Source organism: Podarcis liolepis, assembly GCF_965112155.1.
Source record: "Podarcis liolepis genome assembly, chromosome: 7".
NCBI classification, from domain to species: Eukaryota; Metazoa; Chordata; class Lepidosauria; order Squamata; family Lacertidae; genus Podarcis; species Podarcis liolepis.
In genome coordinates this window covers 71176192-71190933 of record NC_139561.1, presented here as the reverse complement: position 1 = coordinate 71190933, position 14742 = coordinate 71176192, and the positions used below count along the sequence as shown (strand labels likewise).

Below are 14742 nucleotides of genomic sequence, written 5' to 3'. Positions count from 1 at the left end.
TTCTCTCTCTCTCCTCATAAAACAACCTCTACAAAAACCTAAATACAACAACAACAACAACAACAACAACAACAACAACAACAACAACAACAACATTATTATTTATTTATACCCCACCCAGCTGGCTGGGTTTTGCCCACTCTGGGCGGCTTCCAACAGAATATTAAAATACAATAATCTATTAAACATTAAAAGCTTCCCTAAACAGGGCTGCCTTCAGATGTCTTCTAAAAGTCTGGTAGTTGTTTTTCTCTTTGACATCAGGTGGGAGGTCATTCCACAGGGTGGGTGCCACTACCAAGAAGGCCCTCTGCCTGGTTCCCTGTAACTTGGCTTCTCGCAGGGAGGGAACCACCAGAAGGCCCTCGGCACTGGACCTCAGTGTCTGGGCTGAACAATGGGGGTGGAGATGCTCCTTCAGGTATGCTGGACCGAGGCTGTTTAGGGCTTTAAAGGTCAGCACTTACACTTTGAACTGTGCTCGGAAACGTACTGGGAGAGAGGAAAAGGGGGGGGGGACCCAAAGTGGGTCCTGTCTTGACTATGGCAGAGTCTGGAGGAAGCAAGGTAGAGCGCCCAGCAGGGACAACAGACCAACAAGCAGAGACAGAGTAGCAACTGGTCAAGAACCAGACTCTGGAACCAAGAGTGGTCAGAGACAGTTTCAGAACCCTGGACAGGTCCCATGAAAGAGGCAACTTTTCCCAACAAGAGCTGGGTTCTTGCATAGTTCCCCGGCTTGGTTACCTTTCCCAGGCTCTGCCCTATTGCTGAAGAATGCAGATACTTCAAGGGGTGGTCCTCTGGCTTGACTCTTGTCACATCTCTGCTAACTCCTCAGTAGTACAGGAGGCCCTTGGGATCCTTGTGTAGGGGTCTCCAGTTCAGAAGGTCCATAGCTGCTGGACAGGGTCTAGATTCAGATTTACACTTGCTGCCCTGGGGCCCTGAAACCTTGAGCCTTAGAGTGAAAACCAGGGCTGCCATTTGACAGACGAATGCAGCTGTGGGCGGAGGTGAAATAGGGAGCAGTTGGGTGGGCAGAGCTGCAAGCCAGGCAGCAGCCCTCAGGTTTATTGGAAGATGATGTGCCATCAACTAGTGTGGAAGAAAGGTTCAAGTGGCTACCAGTTAGCTACCAGGCTGAGTTCAAAGTGTACTGGTGTACAAAGCCCTATACAGCTTTGGAACGGGATACCTAAAAGATGACCTCACTCATTATACACTCAACCAATCACTGTGCTCTGCTGGAAAGGGCCTCCTGCAGATACCATCTCATCAGGAGGTCCATTCCGTATGATGTAGGAATCAGCACTTTCGCACAGTGGCACTTACCCCTTAGAACATCTCCCCAATACACATTAGACAGCCCCATTCACACTGCACAGTTAAAGCAGCATCATACCAGTTTAAGTAGGCATGGCTTCTCCCAAAGACTTACAGGAGCTCTAGTTTGTTAAGCGTGCCGAGACTTGTTAGCAGACTCCCACATTCTCTTCCCACAGCTAAAATATTCAGAGTGGCATAACAATCAATCCCTCTTCCCAGGGGACTCTGTGAATTGTAGCTCTGTGAGAGGAATGGGGCCTCCTAACGACTCTCAGCAGCCTTAACAAACTACAGCTCCCATAAGTCTTTGGGGGATGTCGTGACTGTTAATAATATTATTATTTATACCTTGCCCATCTGGCTGGGTTTCCCCAGCCACCAGCAGATCTAAAAACATAATAACTTTGGCTGCTCCCATTGGAAGGAGCAAACATGCACAGCAGTAGATTTGCCATCCAACTTCTCTGTGAAAATAACTGGGAAATAGTGATGATGGTGGTGGTGGTGATGGTGATGGTGATGGTGATGAAGATGGTGATAATATCTCTTCATCCTTCCCTGCATTGTACGGCATTGGACTAGGGTACTTTACAACTCCACAAATCTATGATTCTGTGATTTTCTACCTCAATTCCTGAGCAACAGGTCATCAAATCTGTTGTTGTTGTTGTTGTTACTAGTACTACTACCACCATTACTTGAACAAAAATCTACAGACACAGCAGCCCTCCCCAGCAATAAAGACAGTAACAAAAGCTTCAGGGGCAACAAATCATCGCTAACAACCAACCACAAACACCATCATAGCCTGTCAAAAGCCTTGGAAAAGAGGTATGGCTGCTGCCATTGTGTTAAAAAAAACTGCCGGAGACAAGCTAATCCACATCCCTGGCAGCTCCAAAATAGCCATGTGTAGAAAGGCAGGCACCAAGTGTTGTGCCAGCTGGGAGGCAGGAAAGCAGGAGGAAGGCAGAAGGGGGGGGGACAGAGAGAGGGGATTTATACAGGGTGTGTGGGAGAAGCAGAAGCCCTGCTTTCCCTGCTCCTAAACAGTGCAGAAGAGAAAGGAAATGGACCACTGCTAGGCCTGGTTAGCCAGGGGGGAAAGCTGAAATGTATCCAGGTCTCCCCCTTCAAAGCGGTTGGTAGATCCGGCAGGCAAATCAGGCAGCTAGCAGTCTGCTGATACCCAGAGCATCGTGAGAGCGGTTCAGCCAAGGAGAGAGAGAGAGACACGGAGAGATGCTTTTGTTGGCCATGGAGACTGTCTGGGCACAGTGAAACCCCTTTCCACAGGCAGATTCTGTTCTCACCCCGATCTCACCGGAGACCACCAAAGCGGCAGAACCGGCTCTCCATTTCTTAGCAGTCCATCTGGTAAGCATGCCTGGCTGCTTTGTGCCCTTGATGTGGAGGTAGCTGGATGGTTTGTGGAGGAAAAGAGAAAAAGGGAGGGATCTGGGAGGGAATGGGGGGAGGTGTTACAGGTGGCTTACGATGGGTTCTACTATTCTGGATGTATACATGGATCAGTGCATTATTTATCCATCCAGATAGCTAGTGTATGTTCCTTGGGCGTTAAAGAAGAAGAAGTGTGTGTGTGTGTGTGTGTGTGTGTGTGTGTGTGTGTGTGTGTAGATAGAAAGAGAGAGAGAGAGAATTGGCTTCCATAGCTAACTGTGGGTGTGCAATGCAAAGAAAATAAACTTTCTAAAAAGCAAAAAAAATTGTTCACTTGTCATTTCCATCTTTGAAGCCATGTGTGCATTAGCAGGGTTTTTGTGTGTGACAAATACTCCAAGTGGAATGACTGACATTCTCATTGTGGATTGTGGTGGTGGTGATAAAAGGAGGAGCCCATCTGAAACCTCGCCAAGCATACGAGCAGATGGCTCTTTACTATAGTTGTCATCTATTTGCACAAGTCACATAGTGGAGTCACAGTGGTTGTGGATTGCGATATCAGCTTGGTGAGTTTGGGGTGTGTCTGTGAAGCAATCGGAGAGGTTTCCCTACGTATGTATTTGGAAGAGAAACATGTCTTCCCAGGTGCTTTGATTGCGCGAAGCCTCGGAAACTGGCTTCTGAAGGTCTCCTGTGATTAGGTGCTTCCTTGCAACATCAGGCTGGAAAGTTGAGGTGAGCAAAGAGAGGGGATTGTGGTATCAGAGCTGAAGATGGACTTGGGTGGCATAATTTTGACACAAAGTCCCTGCTATTTTCCAGCATTCATATAAATGGAAAAGACTATCGTCCGGTGGAAGAACATCTGCTTTGCATGCATTCAGTCCCAGGTGCAGTCCCTGGCAATTCCAGGTAGGGCTGGAACCCTACCTGAAATCCTGGAGAACCACTTTCAGTCAGTGGAGGCAATGCTAAGCAATGGTCTGACTCTGTAGAAGGCAGTTTCCTATGTTCCTTAACAGGCAACTGCAGCAAGCAATAGCATCATCTCATTTTAATCCTATTTCACACACACAGTCTTTCTCAGTACCTCATTTAGGCTCATGTGATCCAGTACCCAGATCCACCCACTGGTTGGCATCAGAATCCCACGTTTCACAAACCCACTCGCCCATCAGTGTCCTACATCTGCCGAAATGAAGTCCCACAAACTTTATTCTCCCCCTCTCTCTCTCTCTCTCTCCAGCTTTTCAGCCTGAAATTTTCCAGAGCAAACCCTAGTTTCAACCGTGGGAGGGAGCCAATGTGGTTTCTGTGGGCACCCATACACCCAGAGAGGCCTTTCGTGGTGCCCACAGGGCCACCTCTCCCCACTGAAATTAGTAGGCAATAGAATAGGGAGTGGAAGCGGTGTGTGTTTGGTTGAGGTGTGTATATGGTGCACAGAAGATAGGAACATAGGAATGTGCTTTACACTGAGTCGGACCACTGGTCCATCTAACTCAACTCTGTCTATAGCAACTAACAGCGACTCTTCAGGGTTTAAGGCAGAGGTCTCTCCCAATCCTACCAGGAGATGCCGTGGATCGAACCTGTTGCCTTCTGCATGCAAAGCAGATGCTCTACCACTGAACCACAGCTCACATGTTGACTATAGTTTGTCTGCTTTGCAAATTTGCCTGTGGGTCCTAAAAGGATAGCAACTCCTGGTCTAGCAGCATCTCTGTGCTGAATGCTGTGAAAAGGAATTCTTCTCCTCCCCTGCTACTAATCCTCATTAAATCAAGAGAGCCAATTAAACAAGCCACTTCTGAATTTATGACCGCTCTGCTTTGGAGCGCAGATAAGATTTCTAGCTTCTCCTTCATGGCATGTTAGCTTTCCAAATTCAGGGCGGTGAGCTACTTCCAAAAATGTAGTTCCTCAGTATGTTTCTGAGGTGTACAAATCACATAGCAGGTTGCACCATCGTGTGTGTGTGTGTGTGTCCCATTGTTTCAATAGTGGAAAATTGGTCCACTCTTGTAGCACATATATCCAGGTAAATGTTTGTGTGGGTGCACACATAGATATCTTCGTATATAGATAAAAACGTAATGCGGTCATCACGCTGCAGTTTGTGCATCTGCCAAAAGGTGGCCAAGCCAACTGCAACATGATGGCAGGCGGGCATGTGATGAAGCAGTGCAGGTGGAGAGTGGTTTGGTTAGGTGCAAAGGAAAGAGGGGGTGGCCAGGTGTGGTTGGCAAAGGAGTTGACAGGTAGGTAGGATTGGGAACTAAAGTGAGCAGGGGGAGCAGCCTTGTGTGTGTGTGTGTGTGTGTGTGTGTGTGTGTGCGCGCGCACACACACACACACACACACACACACACATTCAGCCAGCATTCAGTGGGGTGGTGGGAGGTTTCTCCTCTTTGATTTCTTTTCTCTAAGGATTTTTTTTGTCCTTCTGAAAACCTTGGGTTTTCCCCAAGCCTGTTGATATGTAATTTTGTGGGTGTGGATGATGCTGTTTTGGCTACACAAGTCGTGCTGGTTTGGGCTGATGGGAGTTTTCTAAACCATTGCAGGGTGGGGGGAGCATCAGGATAGGGAAAGCAGGTATGAAGAATATTTGGATATGTTTATACTTGTTCTGAGAACAGCTGTAGGTCAAAACACATGCAGCAACATTTGCTGCCTGGACATGCAGTTATAGGGAGAGGGAGGCTGAAAGGAAAGCACTACATTGGCAATTGTATTGCTACTGGCAAATGTACGAGTCAGTGGGGTGTAGTGGTTGGAGCGTTTGGCTAGAACCTGGGAGACCAGGGTTCAAATTCACATTCCACAATGAGGCTCACTGGACCACTTTGGACCAGCCACTGCTTCTTAGCCTAACCTAACACAGTTGCTGGAGGGGGGGGGGGAGAGAAATGGGGAGGGGCAGAGACATGCATGCCACCTTGAGCTGCCTGGAAGAAAAGTAGGCTATAAATGAGAGCTTTGCTCCAAATTTGGTGGAAATGCACACCAAATCAGGCCAAATAATGATCACTCAGAGTTAGGTTGCTCTACTAGGAGAGATCTGGTGTTGTCAGAGAGGAAGGAGAGGCATGTAGAGGAACACAGGTCCCCCCATGCCTATTTATTTATTTATTTATTTAGGCCTTGCATGTGCAACGTAATCACAATTGTCTCTTAAGTGGTGTCCATCAAACTCAACAATACAGTAAAGATAAAATTGGTTAAAATTATAAAATCATAGTTTATTCTTTTAGAAATTGGAGGCATCGGGGCTGAAACATGAAGAATTATCATATATAGATATAGATATAGATATAGATATAGATATAGATATAGATATAGATATAGATATAGATATAGATATAGATTTTATATATAGATTATGTACATATACACACTGTGTGTGTGTGTGTGTGTGTGTTTATGGCATTCCCAATCCACCCCCCCCCAAAACAAAACCCCAGAAAAGGCAAAGTAGAGAAAAAGTAATTCTAGTAAGAATAACAATAATAGGAGCCATCCCTTGCAAACAGGATCATTGGGAGCATATGCTACATGGCTTCTTTAAAGCTTAAATTGGCTCTAAGAGCTGAGTCACACACGCCTGGATACCAGTGGAACTTTTGTCACCTTGATTAGTCAATATTTTGACAGTTCTCACGTTTGGCTGAGAGTTATCTCCTCCATTAGAAAGCCTTGTGTTTGAGGTGCAAATTTCAACAGTGGCAAGTCATCTGTGATGGCTCATTTGCTCGCCATGAAATGTAATGAGTGTGTGTGTGTGTGCTGACCTTAAGAGTCACAAAGTACATGGGATTCCTCCAGATTTACAGAGTGCACTCCAGTTCATGAGTCCAATGGTTTGGGGGAGAAAAGCTGAATAGTCATCTTTTTTTGTGGGGGGGGGGGATGTCACTGTTTCACCAGGGTGAGCATTTCCAGCCAAGAGGCTTACTAGAGAACAATGTTGTAAAGCAAGCTCATGATGTGTGGTTGCTATGGAAGATCAGAAGAGCATGCTGGGTAATTTTGGTCAGGTGGCTCCATTTATCCTGTTCTGCTGAGGCTTGGGGCCCACAAGAGAAATGGTGGTGATGGATCCCAGGTCAGCTCAAGTCAGGGGCACATCAACAATCAGCTAATAAAGTGTTTTTCAACCAGCGTGCCATGGCACCCTGGGGTGCCTTGAATGGTGGTCAGGGGTGCCGTGGGCCTCTGTCCCTCTTTCTTTCCCTCCCTCCTCTGGTGCCGTCTTGTGTCTCTGCCTCCCAAAGTCTTGCACAGCTATTTATTGCAGCAACCCTAGCTGTAAGCCCCACAGATGAACAGTGCCTCTAGCTCCTGCAGCAAATTGGAAGCCGCGCCTTGGTTTTCAAATGATTTCAGGAGTCGAATGGACTGCTGGAACGGATTAAGTTACAGAACCAAGGTACCACTGTAGTTAGTCAAGGGAGCCATGGGCTCAGAAAGGTTGAAAACCTCTGAGCTAATGGAACGTGCTTAGTTTTGCCATGGCCTGATGCATAGGTGCCATCTCATGCCGAAGATTGTGGTTCATAGAATCATAGAGTTGGAAGAGACCACAAGGGCCATCGAGTCCAACCCCCTGCCAAGCAGGAAACACCATCAGAGCACTCCTGACATATGGTTGTCAAGCCTCTGCTTAAAGACCTCTAAAGTAGGAGACTCCACCACACTCCTTGGCAGCAAATTCCACTGTCAAACAGCTCTTACTGTCAGGAAGTTCTTCCTAATGTTTAGGTGGAATCTTCTTTCTTGTAGTTTGGATCCATTGCTCCGTGTCCGCTTCTCTGGAGCTGCAGAAAACAACCTTTCTCCTCCTCTATATGACATCCTTTTATATATTTGAACATGGCTATCATATCACCCCTTAACCTCCTCTTCTCCAGGCTAAACATGCCCAGCTCCCTTAGCCGTTCCTCATAAGGCATCGTTTCCAGGCCTTTGACCATTTTGGTTGCCCTCCTCTGGACACGTTCCAGTTTGTCAGTGTCCTTCTTGAACTGTGGTGCCCAGAACTGGACACAGTACTCCAGGTGAGGTCTGACCAGAGCAGAATACAGTGGCACTATTACTTCCCTTGATCTAGATGCTATACTCCTATTGATGCAGCCCAGAATTGCATTGGCTTTTTTAGCTGCCGCGTCACACTGTTGGCTCATGTCAAGTTTGTGGTCAACCAAGACTCCTAGATCCTTTTCATATGTACTGCTCTCAAGCCAGGTATCACCCATCTTGAATTTGTGCCTCTCATATTTTTTTTTTTGCCCAAGTGCAATACTTTACATTTCTCCCTGTTAAAGTTCATCTTGTTTGTTTTGGCCCAGTTCTCTAATCTGTCAAGGTCGTTTTGAAGTGTGATCCTGTCCTCTGGGGTGTTAGCCACCCCTCCCAGTTTGGTGTCATCTGCAAATTTGATCAGGATGCCCTTGAGTCCATCATCCAAGTCGTTGATAAAGATGTTGAATAAGACAGAACCCTGTGGCACCCCACTAGTCACTCTTCTCCAGGATGAAGAGGAACCATTGATGAGCACCCTTTGGGTTCGGTCAGTCAGCCAGTTACAAATCCACTGAGTGGTAGCATAGTCAAGACCACATTTTACCAGCTTCTTTACAAGAATATCATGGGGCACCTTGTCAAATGCCTTGCTGAAATCAAGGTAGGCTACATCCACTGCGTTCCCTTCAGCTACCAGGCTTGTAATTCTGTCAAAAAACGAGATCAGGTTAGTCTGACATGACTTATTTTTCAGAAATCCATGCTGACTATTGGTGATCACAGCATTCCTTTCTAGGTGCTCACAGACTGTTTGCTTAATGATCTGCTCCAGAATCTTCTCTGGTATTGATATCAGACTGACTGGGCGATAATTATTTGGGTCCTCTCTTTCCCCCTTTTTGAAAATAGGGACAACATTTGCCCTCCTCCAGTCTGCCAGGACTTCGCCTGTTCTCCAGGAATTCTCAAAGATGACTGCCAGTGGTTCTGAGATCACATCTGCCAGTTCTTTTAATACTCTTGGGTGCAGTTCATCTGGCCCTGGAGACTTGAATACATCTAAACTAGCCAAGTATTATTGTACTATCTCCTTAGTTATTCTGGGCTGTGTTTCCTCTGCTGAATCATTTGCTCCAAATTCTTCAGGTCGGGCATTGTTTTCTTTATCGGAGAAGACTGAGGCAAAGAAAGCATTGAGGAGTTCAGCCCTTTCTGTGTACCCTGTTTGCATTTCATCATCTTCTCCTCTGAGTGACCCCACTGTTTCTTTGTTCTTCCTTTTGCTACGGACATACCCATAAAAGCCTTTTTTGTTGCTTTTAACCTCTCTAGCAAGCCTGAGTTCACTCTGTGCTTTAGCTTTTCTGACTTTGTGTCTACATGTGCTGGCTATTTGTTTGAATTCCTCTTTAGTGGTTTCTCCCCTTTTCCATTTTTTGTACACATCCTTTTTAAATCTTAACTCAGTTAAAAGTTCTTTAGATAGCCACCCTGGCTTCTTTAGGCACCTTCCATGTTTCCGTCTCATTGGTATTGCCTGAAGTTGTGTTCAACGAAGGGCTTCAATTTTGCCCATTAACTTTGGGAGGAGGGTGCCCAGTACCCACAAATATATTATTGTGGGTGCCAAAGCACCCACAGCCCCCTGGAGTTGGCTCCAGTGGCCTGATGGCTGTGGTAACACAGAGGTGAGCTTTTCCCTGATGGGTCCAGTGTTGTGGAATGCCCTCCCTGCTGAAATATGAGCAGCGCCATCAGTGTTGGCATTCTGCCGGCTCCTCAAGACACACCTCTGGGCAAGCAGTCCCCTGAACTGAACATGTGTTTTTATTGTTCTAACTGTTTCTTAATTTTTTTAATCGTTATTCTTTTTAACTTTTTGCTTTATCATATATTTTATTTATTAAAGATGTTTCAATGTTGTTGTGTATTTTAATTATGGATCAGAGTTGTGAATGGCTTAGAAACCATTTTATCTTCTGCATAGGACTTAATTGAAGATAACACAAAAGCTCTAAGAACAGTAAAATAAAATCAACGAACTCTGAAACAATAAAAACCACCCATAAAGACTCTCAAAACAGTTATATCATATATCGAATTGATCTTCTGTAAATGTCTGGGTTACACTTCAGGGGGAAATTCCCTAAACAAAACTGTTTTCAGTCTGTGCCCGAACATCATCACACTAGGCACCTGTCTGATTTCAGCTGGCAATTGATTCCAGAGAGCTGGAGCTGCAACACTAAAAGCCCAGTTTCTGGTGCAGGCTAAGCACACCTCTGGAGCATTTGTTACTCTCAGCAGTGCTCCATTTGAGAAGTGCAGCTGCTGGGAAGGGATATAGCAGGAAATGACCTTAAATGCTAAAAGCAAAACCTTGACTTGTGCCTGCTAGCATCTTGGCAGCCAGATCAGCTCCTTCAGCAGAGGTGTCACACAGTATCAAGAGTGTGCCTTAGTCAACAATCTGCTGTGTTCTGCAACTGCTCTTTGTTGGAGAGTTTTATGCAGACAGTAAAGGTCCAACTATTAGGGATGCTGCAGCACAAGTGTGGGGTACCTTTGGCCATCCAGATGTTGCCAAACTGCAACTCCCATCATCCCCGGCCATTGGCCATTCTGGCTGGGCCTGATGGAACTTGAAGCTCAGGAACATCTGCAGGGCCAAAAGGTTCCCCTGCAGTAAGCAATTGCAACCCACATGCCGGGAGGTTAGCACTGCAGCAAGCTAGGTAAAGATAAAGGACCCCTGGAGAGTTAAGTCCAGTCAAAGGTGACTATGGGGTTGTGGCACTCATCTTGCTTTCAGGACGAGGGAGCCAGCATTTGTCCACGGACAGCTTTCTGGGTCATGTGGCCAGAATGATTAAACCGCTTCCAGAGCGCACTGAAACGTCGTTTACCTCCCAGATAGACAAAGGGTCTGCCCTGGAATAAGTCAGCTCCCTATGTTCCTTTCTGGGGGTGGCAGCTTTCAAACTCCCTGCCTTTTGGACCCAATCGGGATGAGTTTTCCCATTAACAGGAGCAGATCTCCAAAGCAAGGAAATGCTGGTGGTGCCGTTTAGATCTGCATGGCGGAGAATCTAGCTCACTTAAGCTTTTTCTTCTATCTCGTAGGCATGCCAATAAGGGCCCTTGCCTAACTTGGAACTTCCTGTGTGTCGTTTCAGGGGAAATATGACTGAGGTGGAGCCTGTGTTAGATTTTGCATCATCTGGGCGCACTGGTCGAAGGAACGCATTGCCGGACATTCTGGGCTCGCCGTCCGGCGTCACTCCCACTGACTTGCCTATGAAACTGGCAGAAATGTCTTTAAACTCAGGTAGATATCGGCCTTATTCTCTAACGCTTCCCATGTCAGTGGTAGCTTTGGCCAATGGATCTGCTCCTAACATTCTTCCTCTGTTATACTGGACCTGTTGGTTTGAATGGCTCTAGTACACCTGAAACCTGTTAGAATTCCTGCTCCATGATTGCAGTCATGGGATTGTTGTCTATCACATGACGGTATATGTTTTGACTCCACAGAGTGGGAAGTGACGGAGACAGGATGTTTGTGTTACTGTGTTCCGTGAAGTGGGACTGTTGTCCTTTGTTCTTTGCTGTCTGATGCTAGAGAGAGAGGGAGCCATGTTTCAGTGCTCCGTGTGTGTTTAAATGTAAATAAAGTAGATTAGCCAAAATGCTGAGTTGCTGAGGTCTGTTACGCAAGCTGCGAAGACTCTGCAGATCCCTAAGTGTGCCCATGTCTGTTGGCATCAGCCGCTGTGATGTTCAGGCAGAAGAAAGCTTTTGAAGCTCCTGAACGATCGACCAGGAGGGAGAGAACATGCCAGTCGGGCATGTGTCTCTGCCAGGGTCCTACTCGAGTATAGGACAAGCTCCTGACAAAACCTACTCAGTAATGTGATTGCTGAACCTGCAACTTCTTGCATGCAAACGAAACGGCTTGTGCAAGGACATAAAAATAGCCTGCTGGATAAGGGCAGTGGCTTATCAAGTCCAGCATCCTAATCTCACAGTGCCCAACCAGATGCCTGAGGGAAACCAGTGAGCAGAACATGAGCACACGAGCCCTCTCTCCTTGCATGGTTTCCAGCAGCTGTTATTCAAAAGCATTGAGGCCTACAACTGCGGAGGAGGGCAGTAGTAGCTATTGCTAGTCCCTTACTTCATGAATTTGTCTAATCCTGTTTTAATGCCATCCAAGTTGGTGGTCATCTGTCAAGGCTCTGCCAAGGCTTCAGGAAAGCTATTCCTCCTCCGGTTACAGCAAGAGTAGAGAAAACAAGGAGAGTCCTTTTTAATGAGTTTTATTCCATCCTAATAGGGAGAGACATGGGACGCGGGTGGCGCTGTGGGTTAAACCGCAGAGCCTAGGACTTGCCAATCAGAAGGGCGGCGGTTCAAATCCCTGCGATGGGGTGAGCTCCCGTTCCCCGGTCCCTGCTCCTGCCAACCTAGCAGTTCGAAAGCATGTCAAAGTGCAAGTGGATAAATAGGTACCGCTCCGGCGGGAAGGTAAACGGCGTTTTCGTGCGCTGCTCTCGTTCACCAGAAGCGGCTTAGTCATGCTGGCCACATGACCTGGAAGCTGTACGCTGGCTCCCTCGGCCAAGAAGGCAAGATGAGCGCCGCAACCCCAGAGTCGGCCACAACTGGACCTAATGTTCAGGGGTCCCTTTACCTTTACCTAATAGGGAGAGACAAAAGAAAGCAACAAGCCTTAACAATGGCATTGCTCCAAACTGGGCTCCTCCTCCCTCCTTCCTATCAACAGCCCCTTCCCTTACAGTGGCCACTCATGGTCAAATGCCTTTGAGTCCTTTGTTCCTTACTCCTAATGAATGTTGTGTTCTGGGAGAAGGGGGATCAGAAATACTTTCCAGTGACAACATGTCAGCTGGCTGCCCTGCCCCAGTCCTTCCCCCCTCTCCTTCTTCTAACACTGCCCAACTCTTTTGTTCGCCTATCTCTGAGTTGGGACTTCCCTCAGACTCCTCAAACTCCTGCTGTAAATCAAAGCTACATTTCTCTTCTCCCTCAGCGTCAGAAGAAGGGGGCGGGTGATCTCCACCATTCCTCCTCTCTCTCACCCTCTTGAGTCCAATCCCTAACATCATCATTGCCTCCTAGGAGAGCAAATTCCATAGTTTGACTAAGTACAGTATGTCCTAAATCTTCCAGCAACCTAAACCTAGTGTCCTAAACCTTACCATCAAGCTACAACCTTATTCTCTACAGAGATTAATTACGTAATTAAAAATCTGTTTCCACTGCAGTAGATGGTGAGATGCAAGATACAGGTTTTAGCAGGAGCCAAATTGCAGCAGAATAGAAACATCACAGGCCGAGATGGAACCTTGTTCCCTCCTTGCATCTTTCATTGAAATGCACATTTTTTTCTGGCTGCTCCTTCGCTGATCTTGTCTCTTTGCTTGACCCTCTCCCCACCTCCCCTCCCCAATCCCAGACAGGTCTCAAGAAATGCAGTCGCCAGCCACAGAGGTGCCCCCACCAGTACCTCAAAGCCCAGAGCTGAAAGATACCTCTTAACCCCTCCTTGTGGAGGCATCGGAAGCTACATAGGACATGGAAGGACTTCCCGGTATCGGAAGAGGTTTGCCTGGAGTTGTGTGTGTGTTTGTGTGGGATGACCCCGCAAGGCTGTCTTACATCTCTCGGCATGGACTGACAGAAGAAGACTGGAGGGATTCCACAGCCATCTGTTTTACAAAGATGACGGCAGAACCTTGAAGGGACCATTTTCTTCTGTGGGACTTGAGGGGAGCAAAAGAAGAGGAAATGGAGGGTCTGTTGAAATGCATAGAGAGCCTAGGAAGCTGCCTTGTATCAACACAGACTATTTGTTCTATCCAGCTCAGTATTGTCAACACTGATTGGCAGCAGCTGTCCAGGGTTTTTGGATGAGCATATTTGTCAGCTGTATCTGGAGATGCTGAGGGTTAAATCTGTGACCTTTGACATGCAAAGCATGTTTTCTGACTCTGAGATAGACCCCCCCCCCTTCCCTAACTGTACTCTTGCTATCCCTTAGAGGATCCTGAAGGTTATTAAAGGATCCAAGTTGTTCTTTCCTTCTTCTTCTTCAGAGAGTGCATTCTTCACTGTGATGTTTGGGGAAACGACTTATTTATTTGGGATTTGGGATTTGGTGTTGTCGTTTTTTCACCAACAGATCCAGTATTCTTTTTCACACACAAAATGTAAGGGGCAAAATGTGAGATCAGCTTATCCACCATCCCGGTTGATTCCCCACCAAGAGTGCAATTATGTCCTATATACTTAAGAAATTTCGGTGGTTTGAGGAACAAAATTGCTCCGACCTCTCAAAAAAGGAAAGAAATATAATGGCACTACCAACCTGGTCTTCAAGAAGATGAATTTGGAATTCAAAACATTAAGATGGCAAAATGTCTTGTTGCATCTTAGTAACTACTTGGTTCACGGGCATACAGTGGTGCCTCGCAAGACAAAATTAATTCGTTCTACGAGTTTTTTCGTCTTGTGAATTTTTCGTCTTGCGAAGCACAGTCAAGTCGCAACTGCACCTCTTCAAGCAATGCACCCTGGGTTTTAAGAAAAAGGAAACAAACTCGCAAGACGTTTTCGTCTTGCGAAGCAAGCCCATAGGGAAATTCGTCTTGCGAAGCAACTCAAAAAACGAAAAACTCTTTCGTCTTGCGAGTTTTTCGTCTTGCGAGGCATTCGTCTTGCGAGGTACCACTGTCTGTGTAGAATTTGATGTTGAGCTCATTCTGAAAATATCAACTTTCTTTACAGGGAAGGACTCAAGTTTCAAGTCCTCATGGTTGTGAAGCAATGCTCACATTATAGAAATGACAGAAGGGTCTCACCATCTTCCCTTAGGTGACAAACACACACACACACACACACACACACACACCAGCTACTATATTTTGGAAGGTCACAGGGTGGCATTCTGCTAAAATT

The 14742-nt window shown here is 46.5% G+C and overlaps 1 protein-coding gene across 1 annotated transcript; it reads left to right on the top strand.

Moving 5' to 3' along the window:
- Positions 1 to 2014: 2014 nt before the first annotated feature.
- Positions 2015 to 14519, top strand: LOC310710916 (cAMP-dependent protein kinase inhibitor alpha-like). Its single transcript, XM_083512261.1, has 3 exons — positions 2015 to 2706; positions 10938 to 11089; positions 13241 to 14519. The coding sequence occupies exons 2-3, from the start codon at positions 10945 to 10947 to the stop codon at positions 13321 to 13323; spliced, it is 228 nt and encodes a 75-aa protein (XP_083368387.1). The 5' UTR covers positions 2015 to 2706; positions 10938 to 10944; the 3' UTR covers positions 13324 to 14519.
- Positions 14520 to 14742: the final 223 nt, after the last annotated feature.

Excerpts from the sequence above, each read along its gene's own strand:
- LOC310710916 (XM_083512261.1), top strand. The coding sequence starts at position 10,945 with ATGACTGAGGTGGAGCCTGTGTTAGATTTTGCATCATCTGGGCGCACT. Across the intron at positions 11,090-13,240 it reads AGAAATGTCTTTAAACTCAG|ACAGGTCTCAAGAAATGCAG; the intron begins GTAGATATCGGC and ends CCCCAATCCCAG.